The following is a 22,617-nucleotide window of genomic DNA, read 5'->3' as shown; positions in this document are numbered from 1 at the left end:
CTGAACTCCACACCAAACAGTGTGTGCGCGCGTGTGTGTGTGTGTGTGTGTGTGTGTGTGTGTGTGTGTGCGTGCGTGCGTGAATGCGTGCGTGAGTGCGTGCGTGCGTGCGTGCGTGCGTGTGTGTGTAGAGTGGGGTCGTTAGAAAAATAAAATAATACACAAACCGATATGATGCGAGAAGAAAGACAAAAAAAGGTTGTGAAGGTAGCCTTCAAGAATTATTATTTTTTAAATAGTAAGGGGAAAAAAACAAAGCACACAGAGAGAGAGAAAGAGAGAGATGTTTTTGTTTGTTTGTTTGTTTGTTGGTTGTACAGTAGTAGTTTTCAGTGCAGGGGGGTGAGGTGGGGTGGGGGGGTGGACATTGGTTGGAGAGATGACCTACCCTTCCCTGTCAGCACTAGTGGACTGGGCGGGGGCGGGGACAGTGACCGTACCCACATTATCCAGCCTGATCTGTATGGTGGTACCTAAGGGACTCCTCAGGTACCTGCGCTCGACGTTGCGCTCCAGATCGGCCAGGCGCGTCACGGCTATGTCCAGAGGATTGTCCAGGTGACGCGTCACCCCGCCGCCCTTCTCTGCCCGCTCCTCCGGGTCCTTGTCCCCTCCTCCTCCTCCTCCCGCCGCCGGCGCCGGCTTGGCGAGCGGCTTGTGCTCGTAGTACACCAGGTCCTCCCGCTCCGACTGGGGGTCCAGGTACGTCCAGCCCTGTGCACGGGGCACAAAGGGGGTGCACGGATTAGAGCAAAAATAAAATATCACGACTGAAAAGCAGTGGTGTAAAGTAACCAAGTACATTTACTTAAGTACTGTACTTAAGTACAATTTGGAGGTATCTGTACTTTACTTGAGTATTTCTAATTTCCAACACTTTACTTCGACTCCACTACATCTCAGATCCAAATATTGTACTTTTACTCCACTATATTTATTTGAAAACTTTAGTTACTTGTAGATCTGCTATTTTCAAAACATTGCTCTTTTTGACTGTACGGAACAGTACTTTCTTTTTTTCTTTTTCATACTTCACTGTAACTTTGGTTATCCTTAAACTGCTGTGCTGCCTCTGGGCGACTGATTTTCCCCCTTGGGATAATAAAGGTATCTATCTATCTATCTTGAAATGAAAAAAAGGCTGAAAAAGGTTGGTCTACCTTGACTTGCAGGCTGGCCGAGGTGACCTTCCTCTCCAGCTCCTCCACCTGCTGCAGCACGGCGATGTCCATCTCCATGGCCTGCTCCTCCACACACCAGCCCCGCACCGACTCCACGCTCACCTGGCTCTCCTCCAGCTCACACAGCTCGATCATGGCCACTGGACGCACCGTACCACATACAGAGTCAAACACACTCTCTCATACATCACATACTGTACATAATAATATGACATACTGTAAACGTAATCTTAATTTGTATAATTCGTCACTGTCTGGCCAAAACTCAATTTTCGAGGTTTTAGATTTTTTTGTCATAAATCAAGGCTACTGAACACCCTTTACATCTGAGTGTTGGTTAAAATAATATAGAACCAATGGAAAGTAGTAAAAAGTGCTTGGGACAAAACCTCCTAACTCCACACTTTCTGCCAAACCAGCTAACTCCGCCGATTGGCCCTCTCTTTTTTTAATAAATATGTGCTCGCGTGCAACGCGAGGCGTTGTGTGCTTGTAGATCGGCTATTTTCACTACTTTTGTGCGACACTTTTGTATGATGAAGTAGGGCTTTAATTTACGAAAAAACATAAAAAATTGAAACTTGGAGATACAAGGTTTCTGCCCGACAGTAACCATTATGGTAGCTTTATAAATGGAACAAGCAATATAATAGATTTCTTTTTTTTTTAAGAAAACGCCTATAATAACATGCCCAAAATAGGAATAGCTATTATTCGATTATTTCGTTAAATGATCAATATTTTATAATGGATATAATTGCATAGTTGGATTAACTGTTGCACCACTGCTCACCGTCTTTGTGCTTGGTGCAGACCTGGGGGATGATCTCCATGTATTTCTGCATCTGTCTCTGCAGGCCTTTCTCTCTGATGCCGCGGCTGTGGAGGCAGCTGACCAGAGCCCTCAGCTCCTCAACGTCAGACACACGCCACCAACCTGTCAGCAGATCTGTGTGTACAATACACACACACACACACACACACACACACACACACACACACACACACACACACACACACACACACACACACAAAGACAGAGAGATAAGAGTGAGAACGCAGGCATGCATGCATGCAAAGAGAGAAAGATTCAAGCACTTCTAGACTGCTAGTAAACTGGACCAGGGTTGGCTATGTACTTGGACTGCTTTTCTTTGTCTATACCAAATCTCTTTTCCTAAAATAGGCGACGTTGCGACACGTTGTGAGCTTGCAGATCTGCTATTTTGAGGGTAATGTGCCCGCCAGAATATGGATGCGTGGGGATCAAGTGGTTAAGTTACTTGCAAACAAATAAGCTGTGTATACTGTATAGCTAAACCTACTAGCTAAAGGTGTTTTTGTTATTTTTTGTTTTGTTTTTATGACGTCCTCTAAACTCTCCATATCCAAAATCGGGGTTCCCATACATTTGAATGAATTTTGAATGAAAGTATTTTACCCTGAAATCAACTCTTAAACATGTGCATATTTTCATCCATGCATTACCCCTTGCCTTTTTTACTATTTTGAAAAACATTTTGAGATAGTCCATCTAGCCAATCTATATTGACACGTTGTGAGCGTGTAAATCGTCTATTAAAGTATTTTAAAATGTTTTTCAAAATAGTAAGAAAAGGCAAATAAGTTTAGGGATGAGGGGTAATGCATGAACAAAAATAATAGAGCCTGTGAGCTATTAATGCATGTAGACGGACTCCAGCAAAGGTGTCACATGACAAAAATAACATATCCACAAGTTAACAACGTATCACGGTGCAATGTGTTGTCTTGTAGATCTATTATTTTTGTCACACTACATGCTGTATACATTAGGCCATAACGTATTTCACATAACGCCAAAAATGTTTGGGGACATGTTTTATTATGAACAAATCAATATCAATATCAATATTAAATCCAAACCTTATCCAGGCCTGGAAAACATACGTATATTGAATTTCAAAATATTTCCAGGAATTTGATGACCGTGGGAACCCTGCAAAATGTATACTACATTACCTTATATCAATACTATTTTAAAAAGTAAATTGTATCGTTGCATAATATAGGTTGTCAAAATTAAAATAATAAACATATTATAATATATATATTTCTTGTTTTTTTATCTGGTTTACAGCATCCCTCAGGTTAGTGCCAAAACACATAATCACAGTGTAAGTCAGTCCTCACACTCATACATATATGGATTATCTGTCACTCACCCTCAGGGATGGGCCGAGGTGTAGGGTGGTCCAAGGATTTGGGTATGTCCAGGGCAGGAGAGTGCATCTTCTCCATGCGTGGCACCGGTGATTCACTTTTGCTGGAGACACTGGCAGCTGTGTTGGCGCTGCCCTCCATGGAGTGGCTTGGCATGGGACTGGGACTGCTGCAGAACGGCAGGCTGGGACTCAGCATGCCACTGGACCAACCAACAAAGGGAACCCCCAGTAAGGAGCCTCCAGCTTTAACCTGGAGAGACAGCAGGGAAGCACAATGGGAGGCAGTGAGTAGTAGACAGAGGTGAAAGAAAGAAAGAAAGACTTCTGATTCCAGTACTGATGGCTCGCATACAAGCTCACATACAATAGTAGTTAAACCCAGGGGTGTCACAAGGGGGAGTGGGACTGAGTTACTAGGGCCCAAGGTGGAGGGGCCTTAATTATTTTATACTTTAGCTATTGAAAAATAGCAGATATACCAGCTCACAGCGCGGCACCGAGTGCTGCACTGTGAGCTTGTAGATCTGCTATTTTTGAAAAGTCGTGAAAATGTTGGGGGTCCTTTACATGAAGAGGTTTGAGTGCCACTGACACAGAAACATAGGTTTTTCAAAAAACCTTAGAAGGATTTGAAATATTCCAAGACTTTTCACGATTTAAAAAAAATAGCAGATCTACAAGCTTGCAGTGCAGCACTGTGAGCTTGTAGATCTGCACAAAATAAAAAATAAAAAAGCACAAAATAATCCAGTGAATCCTTGCACCCAGGGCCCAGAATTTGGTGCGACACCCCTGGTGAAACCGTACCCTATGGCTACACAATTATGGCTGTCATGATAATCCAGATTATTTTTGCTCGATATTGTAATCAAGACTTGAATGTGAAACATAAAATCAAGATTTCCACGTTTAATTGCGTAGCCCTTCTTCTGCAGACAAACATGTCTTCATTGAGCTGTGAAGACCAGCTATAGCAGTGTTTCTCAAACTTTGAAATTTGAAGGTCTCCCCTTAACTCTGACAGTGTACAAATGGAACCAAATGGACCCGTCAGGGTCCATTTGGTTCCATTTGTACACTGTCAAAGTTACAGACTTGTAAGGGTCAATTTAGATCCCCATAAAGGAACCTAGAGACTAGAGAGTCCCTGAAATCCACTTTGAGAACCACTGAGCTACATTATAGCTCACTCACCTGCAGGGCTGAGAGAGGGTAGTTGAGGAGGCCGGCTGGGTGGTGCGGGCTGGCCGAGGCCGAAGCGGCGGAGGGGGTGAGGGGCAGGGCCGGGGACGGAGGCGGGGACCGCTGCCTGGCCGGGGTGGAGGAGGAGACGGGAGAGGTGAGGGGGGCTCCCAGAGGAGGGGTGATGATGGAGGACAGGTCACAGGGGTTGCGAGGGAGCAGACTGAACCAGTGGCCGCTCCTCTCCGTCAGGACCCTGAGCAGCTGGTCGTTGGCCTGGAAGGCGAGGTGCGGGGAAAGGGACGAGGCCGGGGGAGTGTTCCCTGGGCTCTCCTGCAGGGCGGGCGCCGGGCACAGGAGAGATGAAAAGGTAGCGGAGGCCAAGTGCGGGGTGTTTACAGTGTCACCGGCGGCCACCATGGACGGGGGTGTGGCTCGCGCCGGTTGAGAGGTATTGTGGATAGGCGAGCACGGCAGTACCGTGGTCATCGGGACAGTCGTGGAGACAACAGGGCTGATGTTTTGCCTCGGACGGGCGCCATCTTTCCATGCCATCTTTGGGGTTTCATTGCCAGCCTCCTTGGCGGCGCCCCGCATGGCGTAAAAGTTGGAGAGGGTGGCGGAGTGCTTCTTCTCCTTGTGATCGCTCTCCTCTTCTTTTTGCGGCTTGGACGCGTGCATGCGCGCACTATGGGCGTCATGTTCGCACATGAGCTTCTCCTTCTGCACCTCCAGTTCCTGGGGTTCCTCTTTGATCTTCACCTCCTCTGCTGCTCGCCTCCTCCTCTGTCGCTCCTCCTCTAGTTCCCCAGGAGCTGCGGGGAGGGGGGGGGGGACATGATGTCATTGGAGCTCATAACACTGTTGTAGCAGTAGATGTCACACATGCCTTTGGTAAGATAAAATGAAGCCACGTAGTTGGGACTCGTGCCAGACTTGTTCACGGCTTTTGTTTAATTATTATTTCAATTCAGACACTCAGCAACGTAATCAAGGGAGCCAGAGGAAATCAATACCCTTTCAGACATAACAAGGACACCTCAAACTCAAACCAGGACTAATCTACAATATTGATGGGGCTAAAATTACCTTCTCCACTCTCCATAGCCTCTATGAAGACCCCTCCACAGTGAGGCAGCACCCAATACCGGCGCCGGTAGCGATCTTGACCGTACATCATGGAGCGCAGGGAATGGGAGGATTCATACAGCTTCTTTCTGATCTGGTGATGTTGCTGCAATAGAAAGAGACCATACAATATCTTGTTTTACACACTATTTTAGTCAAGGAAGCCTCAGAAGTCATACTATCGCAGATTTACTCTACTGTATTATCCGTACAATCAATCACAATCGCTCCCTTTTGATTCTAATATCCATACAGTAGTTTACTGTATATGTCCTCTCTCAACAAAGTGAGGAAACCAAACATAAACTGCTCAAGAGTAGGCCAGGTACAGTATGTTCAGCTACAGCAGTGGTTCCCAAACGTTTTAGCTTGTGACCCAAAAGAGAAATTAGACGTTTGCCCGGGACAAACTAGTGAAAACAGCAGATCTACAAGCTCACAAACTACTTTTTAGACATCTTCTAATTTATGGAATTTCTTAGATTTAAATTGTATTTATTAATGAAATTACTTAGAAAAATGAAGGGACCCATATAGTTAAATGGTAAATAAAATGGTAAATGGTGCATTTATATAGCGCTTTTATCCAAAGCGCTGTACAGAGATTGTGCATTACATTCACCCATTCACGCACACATTCATACACCGGTGGCGGAGGAAACCATGTAAGGCACCAACCAGCTCACCGGAAGCAATGTGGAGTTCAGAGTCTTGCCCAAGGTCCCCTCGACATTAACTCAGGGGGAGCCCGGATTCGAACTGGGAACCCTTCGGGAACCCTTCGTGCTCTAATAGCGGTTTCTCTACCCCTGAGCTATGCCGCCCCATAGTTGTGTCCATGACCCACAAATGGGTCCCCGACCCAGTGTTTGGGAACCAGTGAGCTACAGTATATTGAGCTTCAGGCAGCAGTAGCACACTGTGTCCACTAGGTGTCCTGCCCGACAGCAGGGTCTGAACTTCTCAATGGAAGAGTGAGAAGTGAGTTATATTGTATCAACATAATCTACCACAGATTGGTTAAGATAACATTTCATTCACTATAAAAAGTCCCAGATTGAAGCTTGTAAACTTGATTACCTTATCTAGTAGACTAAGTAGTGCCACACAAAATCAATCTGACCAGTCAATCTACCATGCATGCAACCTAAGTATTTTGACATTTCATGAGTCATAGCGTTTATAAAATACTTTGACCGTATCATACCTTGGCTAGTTTCTCTATCTGCTTCTCCAGCTCCTCCACACTGGTGGCCTGATCCCCTTCATCCTGAGAGAGAGACACGTTCACATCTATGAGCCTATGGTCAGCTGGACCATACAAAGACACACGTTCACATCTATGAGCCTATGGTCAGCTGTACCATACAAAGCTGTGCTTCTCAACCTTCTTAATGTCAAGGACCCCCGAATTAATGTATTTGGCCGCGGAACACCCATCTGAAAAGATTTCTTTTGCCAAGGACCCCCATAAAAGATTTGTGTTGTTAAAGAATTTTCCAATAAAAATACAAATAATAGCAACCTCTGTCTGACAGAGGACCCCCAATTTTGATAATTTTATTAGGCTTGCTTGCCACTTGAACCCTAACATCCTTATTCTGATAACTTTAGCCAAAAATAGCAGATCTACAAGCTCACAACGCCGTTGTGAGCTTGTAGATCGGCTATTTTCAGTGTAGAGAGGTTTGGTGTGGAGGGGAAAAAAGAGCACACTAATTACAGTGAAAGGTCAAGTTTATTAGGTAATGACGGTTCAAGTGCTTAAATATCTGAAAACACAAATTGACATGAATCCAAAATACACTGATGATTGTGCTGTCAAACGATTAAACCATATGGAATCTATTAACAGGTTGTGGGGGGTCCCTGCTTCATCTCTCTCTCAACTAAGGGGTCCTTGGGCTGAAAACGTTGAAGACCTCTGCACTACAGTATATATATATCAACAGATTTTGCTGGGGACCCCCTGGAACCCTCTCAAGGACCCCTCTCATTTTGAGAACTACTGATCTACAATACATCATGCTTGTATAGGAACTCATACCTCGTCGCACGTCTCCACTTTTTTCCCCTTCTTGATCTCTTCCTCCTCGTCTTCATCGTCCTCGTCAGCCTCGTCGCTGTCGTCGTCCTCATCCTCGTCATCGTCGCTGTCCCCACCGGCCTTCCTCTTGTGTTTGAGGGCAGAGGACGGAGTGCCGCCCAGGGACTGGTTCTCCTCCATGCCCACACTGGCCTCCCTCCTCCCTGTCCGCTTGGCGTGGATGGTCCTCAGCCTGCGCACACACACACACACACACAGATATGTATAAATATAAGTATAACGATGTAAAATTCCAAACCCAATCATTCTAAGCATTTAACGTGTTCTTACTTCTTAAGTTTTCCCTCCATGATGATCTTGTCTTTCCTCATGTTTGCCATGTGGTCCAGGTTTTTGTCGATCTCACTGCAGAGATAAAGGCAGCCCTGTTAGTTCAAGATACTGTGAAGGGGGGCGCCCGCTGGCCCAGCGGTCCAGCCGCATACCACATACTCTAATGCATGTGTCGCGGGTTCGAGTCCCGTTCCCGACGGCCGGCCTTTGCTACGTGTCACTCCCCATTTCCTGTCAGTGTACTGTCCTGTCTATAAAGGCATATATATGCACTGTAGCCTAAACACACCCACGCATGCGTCCTCTCAAAGCTGGTCTTCCCAGACATTAACCAATTACAACACGGCGTCCCTATTTTCAACATAGGCAAACATTTTAGCAAAACATTGCAGATCTACAGGCTCACAGCACAAAGCAACTGCATGACCCTGTTGTTCAATAAAGAATAAAATATGGCTTAAGTGGATAATAAACAAGCTCAAATATAAGGGAAGGAAACAGAGCAGTCCATAGGGGCTGGAAAACACCTAAAGCCACAGTAAACAGTCTCAAGAGCCGACACTGCAGAGCAGGCATTAATAATTGAGTAAATGAACAGTCAAAACAGAACTACATCTAAACTACAAATGAACAGGTTTATGGAGCCATTTCAGGGCATTAATAAAACATACCATTATTAGCCAAGTAATAAAAGGTGGTAAAGCAGCATTATGACACCGGTTGAATTGGAACTCCTCATAGCACTGCAATGATGTTCTCCGTTGTATGAAGATTTGCAATGCAACATTTTAGTTTAACATTGTTGGTGAAGCTTGTTAAAAATTGGCAACTGCGTTCTTTTACCCCGTTTTTTTCAGGGGAACTTGTAATGATCTCTGTGGGAAAATTGGTTCTCTGCATTTGACCCATCCTAGCAGTGGGCAGTGGCACTCGGAGAGCAGTTATTAGGTGTTCAGTATCTTGCTCAAGCCAGGAAGGCAGGATGAGCCGCGTAGCCAATAGTACATGCATGTGATAAATTGTACATGGCTATAGCTTTAAACACCATGATATAATCATGATACTCCACGGTCTCTTGTGTATTACTGTTTAAATGTGGTGCACTTGGGGTAGATGAACAAACAGTATCAGCGCATGCCTCCATGTAAGCATGTATCACTTGATTTTTGATTGATGAAAGCTCCCGTGTCAGGATGCTACTTCAAGTACAACAACAGACGCGTTTACATTCAATAAATTGACATTAATGCATTAGGACACAGAGGTTATCTTACCTAATGACAGCCCTGCTGCAGGCCAGCTCGTTAGCTAGAAAGCCCAGAATAGAGGCTTTCTGGGCAGGAGTGTGGGCCTGAAAGGCCTTGGTCTTCAGGCTGAGGGCCAGAGGGGCAAGGTCTGTGTTGGCACAATGGGAGACCATGTACATCTGTAACACTTCCGACACGTTGTCCCTGTTGATGCCAACATTTGTCAGGTGGTCTCCTAGCATGGTCTTAGTCTGAAAGAGAAGGAGACGGTGAGTGAGGCAGGGAGGTGATGAAACCGGTTACGTTTCTCAAATTGTAGTCATTATTAGTTAGGGAAAGTTAGCGTAGAGTCTTTGACCAATCTGGGAACTAAATGCCGAGTCTTACCAATAGCTTTCTTAACAAATGTGTTCCTAAAGGTGTCTACTATCACCTCTGAACTTTGTCAAACCCAACTCTCTTGGGAAACTTTGTTGGAGCCAATCAAAGTTGGCATCTCATTGACTTTACTATAGAGGAAAATAATACAAAAAATACATCTACTTTAAGTAGCATGTGAGGGGTCAAACTAGGGGGTTTTCATGATTCTTAATCCAATGCAAGCATTTTTCTTTCGCACGAAAAACATTCCCTGTTCATGTTTTTAGCCCATTTTTAGCCCATGTTTTTCGTGCAAAACAAATTCTTGCATTGGCTCCCACAAGGTTTCCCAAGGGAGTTGGGTTTGACAAAGTTCAGAGGTGATAGTAGACACCTTTATGAACACATTTTGTGAAGAAAGCCATTGGTAAGACTCGGCTAACCTTCCCTAACTATAATGCCATTATGGTGTCGTATTTGTCATTACAGACATCAATCATTCAAACAGGAACGGCAGTTTTACCTTTTGACCTGGTGGCAGCCCAGGGTCACACACAGCCAGCGACAGCAGCCTTACTAGAAGGTCTTGGACTTGGCCCATGCTGTCGCCCACATTGAGCAGGCCTTCTTGCAGCATGCCCAGGGTGGGCACGTCCGTGTTGATGTCCAGGCCCAGCACCTTGCCAAAGCCCCGCAGGAACTGCATCAACATCAGGCAGTTTGACACGGCACGTCCCGGCAGGATCAACCCGGGGATGCGGGAGAACTCTGGCAGAGGCTGGACAGTGAGTGACGCAAGAGGTTAGTTAGAGTTACTTATACCAGGGGTTTTCAGGGCCAAGGACCCCTTAGCTCTGAGAGAGATGAAGCAGGGACCCCCCCTAAACATATCGTATAAAATTGTGTTGCAGATTAAAAATGTACATGGATTATTTCTTATACAGTTTAGACAGCACTATCGTCTGTGTAGGTTGGATTAATGTGTATTTTCATATATTTAACTGCTTGAACTGTCAATACCTACTATTACTATTCTCATCTTCTTTTCCCTCTACACCAAACCTCTGCTGCGAGGCGTTGTGAGCTTGTAGATCTGCTATTTTTTGGCTAATGTTCCACTTACAATAGGGATGCTAGGGTTCAAGTGATCAAACATGATCACACAAAGATTTTGCGGACGCCCTGTAGTAACTCTGAGGACCCCCCTAGGGGCCCCGGACCCCCTGTTGAAGACCCCTGACTTATACTATTATGAACACATGCACTGCAACATCCTGGTCCATATTTACACTCTCAGAGTTACATTAACATCCAGGATGTTGCAATGCGCTCCATGGACACCCAAAATAACAACAACAATAAGAAGTCCATAATTAATGCATTAAAGAGTAAGATACCAACCACTAACACCGTTGCATAATTCTCCTGTTGCTCAGTGGTTGTTTTATAATTTAGTGCGGGGGTCCGGGACCCCTAGGGGTCAGGGGGGGCCGCCAAATCCTTGTGTGATAGGATAATTTTTTTAAATTAACAACTTGATTCTGGACCTCACATCCCTATTCCAAGGAGAATTTAGCCCAAAATAGCCGATCTACAGAGGCGTTGAGAGCTTGTAGTTCGTCTATTTTCGGCAAATAGGTTTGGCGTAGAGGTAAAAAAGAGAAGACCAAGTACATAGTGAAAGGTCAAGTTTTCAAAATATCGATGATTTAAGCGGTTAAATGTCTGAAAATACACATTAACATGAATCCAACATAGACTGATGACAGTGCTGTCAAACAAGTCTATGAATCTATCTATGACCGATGAAAATCTGCATCACATATTTATACAATATGTTGAGGTGGTCCCTGCTTCATCTCTCTCTCAGCTAAGGGGTCCTTGGCCTGAAAAGGTTGAAGACCCCTGCCATAGTGCATTACTTAACCACAACCACTAGGGGGCGCAGACTTCCTAATAATAATAATCACAATCATCATAATAATCATAATAATGCAATAGTGAACACAAAATCAATCTAAATGAAATGATGATATTTGTGTGAGTAATTGTGTTAATTCAGCCCACATTATACATAATGTTTACTTACTGTACCAATGTAACCATCTAACCAAGTGTAGGCACATGGCCATATCTACTGTAATACATACTAATACTGTACATGTTCCTGTACAGCTGATGTGTGAGTAGACCTGATGGGTTTAGTGCTGCAGCAATCCATTGTTTTATCATTGATTATTCTATCAATAACCTTTTCGACTCAACACATTGTTGAGAAGCATGTTTTTTATAAAATAAATCAATGGTTCAAGGGTTCATATTTTAGATAGTCATTAGAGAAAAGAAAAAATGAGTGTTAAAATGTTTTCATTCACTTCTTTCTATCGTTTTAGGGATTCTAACGATTTTGATTTGCATGCATGCCCCAGGTTGGGGGCATGCATGCAAGTGGCTAAATATGTGTTTTTAGACACAATAAGCCCATTCCCAAGATGCACTGCAATCTTTCATGGGCAGATGTGACTTATGGGGCTTGAGTAAATGGTAACAAAGCAATTGCCGGCTTATTGTGTCTAAAAATACTTATTTAGCTACTTGTACGCATGCCCCCATCACTGAAATCAAAATACAAAAATCAGTAAAACAATAGAAAGCAGTAAATGAAAACATTTTAACACTCATATTTTCTTTTCTCTAATTACAATCTAAAATATGAATCCTTGTTGTAAAAAAAACAAAGTTGTCCTTTAACCACTTTTCAGTATTATTTTCAATAATAGTGAAAATAACCTGATAGATCGTCTATTTTCACTATTTTCTGGGGTTGATTTTGAATTGACCGTTTTATTACATCATTTAACTGTCCCAGCCCTAGATGGGCTGTTGGCTCAGCTCCAGTACCTTATGATCAGAGAGACACATGTCTTCATTTGGCTTCTTCAGTTCTCGTGCGAGCTCCATCTCTAGTCTGCGTTGCTCCAGCTTACGTTCCTTTGACAGCCGCTTTTCATCCCTCTTCTCCTGCCGCAAGCGCTCGCGCTCCTGCAGGCGTTCAGGGGTTCAGTAGGGCATTCACGAATAGTGATTTTTTTTGTATTCGAATTATTCAACCTCAAAGTATTCGAATGGTCGAATATTCTACAGGACTGGCCAAACTGTCAAATATTAAGTAAGCAAGAGGCGAACATTGTGAACATGAGCCATCTACTTGCTCACAACGCCTCGCGCAGAGGCGTGAGCATGTAGATCTGCTATTTTCACAATATTTATCTGCAGAACCGAGTCACATTAAATGTAATAGCCACAATTCCAAGTGCTTGTCAGTGTGGGGGTCCCCAGTTCAAATATGTTTATTTTGTGGGTCACGGCCTAAAAAGGTTTGAGAACCCCTGGTATAGAGCATTTACAAATTCATCCACCAAGGGCATTGACAACTCATTCTTATGACTTCCTATCTAGCCAAGCTTTATAAACTATATTTTTTTTTAAAGAGAAAACGATAAAAGAATAAAAATAAGCGAATATTCGACTTCGGTGAACAACTTCGAATAGTGTCTTTGATATTCGAATATTTGATTATTTGGTGAATGCCCTAATGTTCAGGTGTCCAAAGCAGTGCTTCTCAAAATGTTTCACCGAAAGGACCCCCAAAATTAATATGCATTTGCCCGCAGAAAAAATATTTTGTGCCAGGGACACATACAAGGTTTGTGTTGTTAAAGTGGTGAGAAAATATTCCAAATTATTTTTTAAATAGCTGAAGCGTGTTGTGGGCTTGTAGATCGGCTATTTTCAAATAGCCAATGTGTACACTGTAGGGTTCAAATATCTTTGACGTTATATTAACTCATTTTGCTAGGGACCCCCTGGAATTCCCTCAATGCCCCCCAATCAACCCACTTTAAGAACCACTGATCCAAAGCAAATGGTACATTAACATGCACAGTAAAATTGACCCTTTACAGACTAATTAGTTCATTTTAATTATTGCCAGCAAGCTTCACCTGTATGGGTCCGTACTTACACTCTCGTAGTTAATTCAACAGACAGCATTTTTGCAGTGTGTGTGTGATTACAGTCTATGTGTGTGCAGGTGTTTGTATTTACTAGTGCACTTCACAACATGTACCTCACACTGATGCATCTTACACACACTCCATATGGTATGGAAAAATAAGTCTTTCATTTGGTGTAAGATGACAGAATAAAGCATCCTTTGTTAGGCCTCAACCTTGGTGCGTCTCCCATTCGTTGTGGTCAAAGAGCCGGGTCATAGCAATGTGCGAAAACAGATGTTCACTCTGAGACTCCGAGCTGTATTAGAATTCAGTTTAATGCCACTTCGTGCATTCAAAAGGAAAGCGTTTAAACGCTGGATTCTTTTGACTCTGTACGTGTAAGTGAGTGCGGTGTGTGCAGGGGTGTAGCACCAAATCCTGGGCCCTGGGTACAAGGATTCACTTTGGGCCCCCCATGAATGTTCTCCATACCCATTTAGACTGAGAACGCATTATTGCGCATTATTTCGTGCTATTGAAAAATAGCAGATATACAAGCTCACAGCGCGGCACAGAGTGCCGTGCTGAAAAATTGTGAAAATGTGAGCAAGTCTTTGAATATTTCAAATCCTTCTAAGGTTTTTTCAAAAAACCTATGTTTCTACAGTATGTCAGTGGTGCTCAAACTTTTTCATGTGAAGGACCCCTAAAATGATATATATTTGGCCACAGACCCCCATCTCAAAACAATTAGTTCCAGGGAACCCCCCAGAAGCAAAATTTGAGTTACAAATGTTTGCTTAAAAAATATATATATTCAAAGATTTGCACACATTTTCACGACTTTTCAAAAATAGCAGATCTACAAGCTCAATAACTAAAGTATAAAATAATTAAGGCCCCTCCACCTTGGGCCCTAGTAACTCAGTCCCACTTTCCCCCCCCTTGTGACACCCCTGGGTGTGTGCATGTGGTTGGATAAGGCCTACCTCTGCTTTCTTGCGAGCCTCCACAGCCTTCATCAGCATCACATGTTGCCTCCTCCTTTCTCTCTCCTGGAACGGCAAAAACCAAACAAAACTCAAATGATTTTAGTCTGTATTCATTAAAGAAAGAAACTATTTATAGAATGCACTAAATACAGTAGTAGTCAGTCACCATACTTCAAATAGAAAATAAAAACAACACAACATGATGCTTCACATGTACAAATGTCACATGTTTGGTAGAAGCATTAAGTGAAGGCAACAGGAAGTACGATGACAACCAAAAACAAAGCAACACAGCGATGCAATACAGAGTAGATGTGATGACAGGCTCAAAAAAGAGAAGCAGCTGGAATCAGTGATGGTGTCTAAAGGGAAGCTGACAATACCAAAGCCACAAAAATCCGGGCTGCAACGGCTCTTCTGACATCTCACGTTTCCGTTACGAGCGGAAAAAAATGATCAATTCCGTTCCATCGATTCTAGAGTGTATCAATTCCTTTGACAAATCATTCTAAAAATGTGTGTTTCTGAGGGATATAAAAATGGGAACGTAAAAAGAAAATCAGAGAGTACATTAGAGAGCAGTTCCATTTTGGGCTGTTGATGATGTAAGTACAAGTACAGTATGTGCAGGGACATCTATGGATATCAGCTATAGTATCCCATGATGCCACATTTAATCATTTTGGTTTGGTTTGCATGCTACAAAAAGACATGGGAGACCAGTAATGAGAGTATCATTTCATTTCATGTTTCTTTATAGCAGTTAACCACTTAAATCCTACGTATATACTGTACTTTGTTCGGTTTACGCCAGGGGTCTTTTACTTCTACACCAAATCTCTTCTCTTCCTTTTTGCCAAATGCTTGCCTATTTTTCAGGAATTCTTGCCTATTATGACCAGAATAGGGCCCAGAATAGGGATTCTAGGGTTCATGTGGTTGAAAAGGCCCAATTGCCCCCCTTTTTTTAGCCTTGTCAATGACATTTCCAGTGCATAGAGAAATGGGTTGGGAATGAGGAACTTAGTTATTGTGAAATCAACAGACTGGATGATAACGCCTCAGTAAAGAGGAGGTCTAGGTCCATAGTGCTCAAGTTCATCTGAGAATGGAATGCTAGCGGAAGCAGTCTAAGGGAATGTAAACAAACATATCGTCACTGTCAGGCAGAAACCTTGTATCTCCAAGTTTCAAATTTGTAATTTTTTTTTCTCGCAAAGTAGAGCCCTGCTTCACCATTCACAAAAGTGGTGAAAACAGCAGATCTAAAAGCACACAACGCCTCGCGGTGCGAGCTGCGAGGCGGTGTGTGCTTGTAGATCGGCTGTTTTCACTCGTTTAAATCATTTTTAAAATGATAAATACAAACAAACGGTTTTGGACATACAAGGTTTCCACCCGACAACGACGATATGAGATCTGTAGTGTCAGGATGTTTCTAGCTCTCCGATTAATGGCATACGGTATATCTGCTGTGAGAGAACATGTCATAACCGTACAACTAGGTCGTACATCCTTTAATCAATTACAAGTTTTTCTTTTCATATTCTTTTCACATTTCACCGCTTTATGGTGTTTCCAAGTCAATAGACGTAGAGGGACTGACTCAGCAAACAGTCCACCGTCAGACAGATAATCAGACACGGCCCTTACAGTAGATTCAGCTGCAACTGTATGTATGAGTGAGACGAGCTATAAGCAAGACAGCCAGGCCAAAATAAAAAGAAAAAAGAAGAAAAGAAACAAAACAAAAAGGAATACTACACAGAACCACATTTATCTCCATGGCAGAATGTGACCGCTGTTGTTCTCTAGACCAGGGGTTCTCAAAGTGGGATGCTGTCACCGTGGCACCCTAAGGTGCCATGACACAAGTCCAGGGGTGCCACAGAACACTTTGGTTCATCATTTCAGTTTAACTACTTAGTCAAACGGTTTCACTGTAATTTGTGAATGATTTTTTTAAATCAAATCTCTTCACCAAAAATAGACCATAGACCGGTCGTGAGCTTTAAGACCGGCTATTTTTGGTGAATGTTCCACCCCACGATATTGGGGTTCAAGTTGTTGAATAAAGTTAAATAAAGCTATTTACAATCAGTCCTAATCTCTCAAGTTCACCTTGTGACATTAAGGGGGAATGATTTACGTACCGTAATATGACGGTAATATGGATGAAAAGGTTATTTACAGGGCATCCCTGAGACAAAATGTTTGAGAACCACTGTTGTAGACTGTGGAGGGTGAACCAAAGGGTGCTCTGGCTGTTATAGTCCCAAACCTGAGAGGTGAACCTAGGGGCCGAAGCCAGGTGATTCTACCATAGAGACAAAAAATGGTTCTCGGCAGCTCTTTTTCTTTTTTCTCTTTTTTCCCCCTTTTTTTCTGTGCAGAGTACAGGAACAGTGAATGGCAGGGTGGCTGGATGGCGCAGGTTAAAAGTCCAGCACCCCGTTGGACTGCAGGACAGATGCGGTGGACAGACAAGACAAAAGCTAAATGTCTCTGGACCGAAATCATCAAGCACTCACGAGTCACAGAGCTACTCCAATTCAACAGTTAGACGACGTGTGTATAGTGTGTACATCGTCGTTGTCGGGCAGAAACCTCATATCTCCAAGTTTCAAATTTGTGCGTTTTTTCCGCAAAGTAAAGCCCTGCTTCATCATACAAGGCCGTTGCACAAAACTAGTGAAAACAGTCGATCTACAAGCACACAACGCCTCACGGTGCTAGGTGTTGTGTGCTTGTAGATCGGATGTTTTCACTAGTTTTGTTCATTTTTTAAATAGTAAACACAAAACGAACAGTTTTGGTTTCCACGGTTTTGGTTTCCACCCGACAACGACGATATATGCATGACGGATGGAAAACTCCTTGAGTGCACTTTTAGACAGTGAGAGAGTGGTCTTTGCAATGCATTCTGAGTAGGAGGGGGGGTGGGGTGGGATCGGGGGATGGGGTTTGGGGTGGTACAGAAGCTGCCTGACCACCGTGACAGGGCCAGTCGTCCCTTAGGGACAAGCAAGATGGAGGCAGCGTCCTGACTCTTTTTTTTTTCTCCCCCTCATTGTTGTTTTTTTGCTGGAAAGCCATGCAGAAGAATGTAGTATGACGGCAGCCAGTGCTACGCGTAATGCATTGCTATGACAACCATATCACAACCAGTTACACGATGCAGGTGTTAGATGTACAAAAAGAAACATACCCATACCATATCTAGTCTATGCCTCTCCAACTCCTGGCAGAGAGAGTTGGCAAAGTATTATGGGACAGAAGTCATATCCAGTACCAATAAAGCATGGGATTTGATCCCCCAAAAAAAGAAGAAATAATGAATATTTTAATTAAATAGAGACCACTTACACAGAACTTTTGCATTCTCTCACACTCACACACTCACATGCACGCGCGCGCACGCGCGCGCACACACACACACACACACACACACACATACACATACACACACACACACACACACACACACACACACACACACACACACACACACACACACACACACACACACACACAAACCTGTCAATTTGTATTCAAGTGAGGTATGGTATAGCGGTATAGAGTATTAATACAGAAATATCTATCATGTTCAAGAGGCTTTTGCAGATTGAAGGGAATGCATACCTGATGTTTCAGAATCTCGGCCTGCTGTCTCCTCATCTCTTTCTCCTTGAAGGGAAGCAAGAGAAGATGAGGGAAAAATCAATATGCTTTCATATTGCCAACATCATGAAAATCACTACAGCGTGATGGGATTGCGGCCCATTTTGAAAAGGGCGGTGTGGCTTCTCTAATTCCATTGTCAGCTACATCTCAAATGGAAAAAGAAGTTCAATACTTTGGTAAATGTAAGACGAAATAATAATTGTGATTTTTGGAGCAACAAAAGAGCGTGTCATTGCCTCATGGTGTGTGCATGTTTAAGTGGCATATGCTTAAATGTCGACGGATTTGTTGAAAACACAAACAAACCTTTATCCTTTTTTCAGCCTCCATTATTTTGGCGCTGGCGACTTCTTCCTTCTTTCTCCGCTTGGCCTGTGAATTCAGATTTACCGTCAGGACATCAGGGGGACCACAAAAACAAACGTACAGACATCAATCAGCTCGTCTTGCTTCACAGCACTCTAAATGATTTGTTTGTGGTCTTTTCTGCTTTAAGGGAAGATTTCATGCTCCCGAACGCCAGTCAAATTTGTAAAACAGAGAATGAATAATGTATCACTTAAACGTATTAATTGTGAATGTGTTGAAGTCTCCTGTTAAGAGTGCCTTGCCAACCGTGTCAACTCAAATTTGAAATAGGCCTGCAAAAACACTTTGAAGCTCCTTCAGTGTAATTGTGCATCCCTGTGTGTGTGTAGTTGTGCCTGTGTTTGCATGCACGTGTGTGTATATGCTTGAGTGTGCAAAACAGCACCTTTCCCCACCCCCCCCCCCCCCCCCCCCCCACCCCTTCGACCCACTTATGCTAAACTGTTACTGTTGTCTGATGAAAAGAAAGACTTTTCTGTCCAATTTAAATAAGGTCTGAAGAGGCAGCGACAGCCATTTTAATATTCAACGGCCGTCAACCAAGACCAATTTAGCATTAGTTCCATGTGGAATTATGCCTAAGAAGACGCAACTCCCTCCAACACAAGCTACTGTTCAGTAATGGGCTTTGGTGAGATTAAAACACTACAGACTGAGGGGTTGCAGCTATTCAAGAATGTTCTGCTTAATCAGAGGTGCGGCTGCATCAGACGTTGTACCTCCAAAATTTGCTGTGCCCTGAGCTCCTTCTCCATCCGTATCTGGTGAATACGCTTGATCTTCTCCTATGAAAACAACACTATCTCTTAATACTTGGGGAGATGGGGAACACACCCTTGCGCAAAGCAATTCAAGTCACTGCATTCATGTGAGGTTTGTGGGATGGAGGGCAACACAATTGCAGTAATAGTTTAAAAAAAAAAAACTGTGCCCGCATTAATGGTAATTAAAAACCACAACGCAGAAGAAGCGAAAACAAGTCCTCCCCACCACACATGCGAGCACTGACTGTGGCAGGACACGTGAACGAGTAAAGGAAAAAGGCATCATACTGTGTGCACATGAAGAATAAACAATACCCACTTGCTGTTTGAGAATCTTGATGTGCTCTTTCTGCTTCCTTCTCTCCTCTGCTGCCATGATAGCTATAAAAAAAAAAGAACACAACGTCAACTCTACATCTGTATCTGACAAAGCTCAGCAAAAATGATAAAAATACCAAATATGAATATATGACAAAGAATCAGACACAGACTTAGAAGAAGGAGAAGTAGGTATAGAAGACAATGAAGAAGAAATAGACAGGGGTTTTAATAAGGGGATCTCATGTGGATCTCTGGACCGATCTACAGGTATGTCAGTCATCTATAACGTATCTAGGTCATAGACATGTCATAGATATGATGGGTTCCGGGCCGATCCGACACCCATTCAATTCCATTATAAAAAAAAACATGATTTTGTGTTTGACAAAAAAGCATAGAGGTATTTCCTTGTCCTACTGGCAGCATGCACATGGAGACCTAAGGAGGAAGAAGTACATGCAGCTGAAGTAGAAGACGAAGACACAGAAGATGATGTTGAAGAAGATGAAGAAGAAATGGACAGAAGAAGTAGCACCAGCAGCATCAGATAGGCACTGAGGGGTTCAGGACAGTGTGTGGTGTGTCTACTGTATGTTGTGGTGCTGTGCAGCAGGATCGGGGTACCTTGCTGTTTGCGAGCCTCTTTGGCAGCTCGGGCTAGAGCCTGCTTCTCCAGCTTTCTCATCAGCTTCATCTGAGTAGCCTGTCGGGCTATCTCTGCACACACACAACACACATGGACAAGAGAGTAAGCACAAGACAAGAGTTACATCCTCAGAAAGATACGCTTGCAGTCTTCAGAACGACATCAGGATGCGTATGAATTGAGAAGATATATAAGCCTATTAGGAGGTAAGTAAAAACCATATTATATACCGGTATATACACACACACACACACACACACACACACACACACACACACACACACACACACACACACACACACACACACACACACACACACACACACACACACACACACACACTCACACACAGTTGTATATAATTATTACTATTTTTCGTGGCTAACCTTGGGCCTCCAGTTTGCGCAAAAGTTTGACTTCGCTGGCGCTCGGGCCCTCTGGAGCAACTGGATCGCCCACATTAGGGGGCCGGCCCTTCCTCCGTCGGGAACCCTTGCCACCCTCAGCACCCGAGTTACGACCCCTACGACCTTCCATGGCCAAGATACGAGGAATGATCTCATCTTCCTTCAGCAGGCTCCACTGGAGACCCTGGTAAGAGAACAGGGGAAACAGAGAGAGATTGAGAGAGAGAGAGAGAGAGGGACATGGAGGGGTATATCAATAAATCAAGAGCAAAAACAGATTTCCTTATAGTGTACTCAGTGTATTATGCTTTAAAACATTTCTTTTAATATTGTCAATATAACTGTAAAACAATGACAATTGTTTGTATTTTATGTACATGTTAAAGAAGAGTCAGTACATACAGACAGTAGGTGAAGAACTCACTAAAACCCATACAGTACAGTACAAGCCACTCATTTACTGGTCTATTATTACATTTGTTGAAAAATTATGATTTAGCGTTGCTGCATGGCTGGCACCTCTATAGTACTGTCTCTACTCTACCACCCAATGTTCCACAACCACCCACCTCTAAAGCTTTATCTGTGTGTTTCCCAGACACATAACATGACATACATGACTGGTCACCTGTGGAAGTAATGTCAGCTGATTATTGCATTTCTCCATGCACATTGATAGCCTGGCCAGCCAGCCTCATACCGTGCATTCACTCACTCCTTCCTTCCCACAATATAAGTCTGGATTTGGCCTATAGGCAGCTTGAAAAGTGGGCGGGAGTACTTGCCTTGACAGACAGACTCATCTAACAATCAGTGGAGCAAAACATCTCTCAGCCAGTCGGAAGAACGGTAAACAAACACGTATTTTCTGCCGATGAACTCCGCCAGAGCATACTCCTGTTCCTTTTTAATTGTTGTAATTGATTCCAACTCTGATATAACTTCACTTATTGCTTGTTTTATTGTTACAGCGTTAACTGTTACGTTTGTTGCATCGAGGTCAGCCATGTTGTTTTGAAAATGCTGCAGCAAGCATCTACGTCACCATCTACACATGGACCAATCAGGGGAAGTTTTTCACTTGTTGTGCGGACAGCAGTTGAAACACAGTCACTGACCAACTGTGCCTATCTGCTGAAGTCTAGACCTCATACTGTGGGAAGGAGGAATGAGTGAACGCAGTATGAGGGATCTACAAGTACCACAGCATGTTGTGAGCTCGTATTGTAGACTATTTTCGGCCATCGTACGACTAATGAAATCACAGTACGAAAAAGTGTAAATCAGCGTTTTTGATGGAAAGATGAACGAGGAAAGAGACATGAAAGACAAGTCACCTGAGCTCCTTCTCTGGCTTCATAGAAGTCACCAACCCTTATCTTTGCACTGAAGCTAAAATTATCACGCGTGATGCTGCCACTCATTCCATTTCTGGATAGGTACTACAGAGAGAACATAATGAATGGTATTGGTAAAAATGTTTCAAGGCAGATCAGATTCACTTTTTGAAATGACATTTGAAAAAAATGGGAGGGGAAGCTCGATGGGTGGCAGTCTAAGAAAGGTCTTTCTGTGCAGGTTTAAATCATCATAAAAGCTAGGGATCTAAAACATACTGCAGCAAAGGCTCTTAAAAGGAAAAAAAAGATGGTTCTGACCTTGGGTTGCACAACTTGGTCCCTCCATTATCTGTAGCTAAAGTACAGTATGTGGGGTTTTTAACTGGCCAATGACAGACTAGTGACAATCGAACA

The 22,617-nt window shown here is 43.3% G+C and overlaps 1 protein-coding gene across 5 annotated transcripts in view; it reads right to left on the bottom strand.

Annotated features, from left to right (window-relative positions):
- The window catches only part of baz2ba (bromodomain adjacent to zinc finger domain, 2Ba), a 134,043-nt gene that overhangs the window by 5,498 nt on the left and 105,928 nt on the right, over positions 1–22,617 (bottom strand). The window contains exons 13-32 of one of the 5 annotated variants that reach the window (XM_080730562.1): positions 20,843–21,047; positions 20,435–20,527; positions 19,809–19,870; positions 19,445–19,510; positions 18,663–18,728; positions 18,315–18,359; positions 17,887–17,913; positions 14,670–14,735; positions 12,584–12,724; positions 10,206–10,460; positions 9,350–9,573; positions 8,073–8,147; positions 7,743–7,974; positions 6,903–6,965; positions 5,657–5,801; positions 4,580–5,382; positions 3,386–3,635; positions 1,975–2,130; positions 1,161–1,321; positions 389–714 (exon numbers count right to left, since the gene is read on the bottom strand). In XM_080730562.1, the coding sequence (XP_080586688.1) occupies positions 389–714; positions 1,161–1,321; positions 1,975–2,130; positions 3,386–3,635; positions 4,580–5,382; positions 5,657–5,801; positions 6,903–6,965; positions 7,743–7,974; positions 8,073–8,147; positions 9,350–9,573; positions 10,206–10,460; positions 12,584–12,724; positions 14,670–14,735; positions 17,887–17,913; positions 18,315–18,359; positions 18,663–18,728; positions 19,445–19,510; positions 19,809–19,870; positions 20,435–20,527; positions 20,843–21,047 (3,461 nt within the window). The remainder of the gene's footprint in view (positions 1–388; positions 715–1,160; positions 1,322–1,974; positions 2,131–3,385; positions 3,636–4,579; positions 5,383–5,656; positions 5,802–6,902; positions 6,966–7,742; positions 7,975–8,072; positions 8,148–9,349; positions 9,574–10,205; positions 10,461–12,583; positions 12,725–14,669; positions 14,736–17,886; positions 17,914–18,314; positions 18,360–18,662; positions 18,729–19,444; positions 19,511–19,808; positions 19,871–20,434; positions 20,528–20,842; positions 21,048–22,617) is intronic. The other 4 variants (XM_080730565.1, XM_080730563.1, XM_080730566.1 and 1 more) reach the window with 4 other exon arrangements.

This window comes from Nannobrachium achirus (genome assembly GCF_963921795.1).
Source record: "Nannobrachium achirus genome assembly, chromosome: 7".
Classification (NCBI taxonomy): Eukaryota; Metazoa; Chordata; class Actinopteri; order Myctophiformes; family Myctophidae; genus Nannobrachium; species Nannobrachium achirus.
Note: the sequence above shows the minus strand (reverse complement) of the source record. Positions and strands in the feature narration are given on the sequence as shown.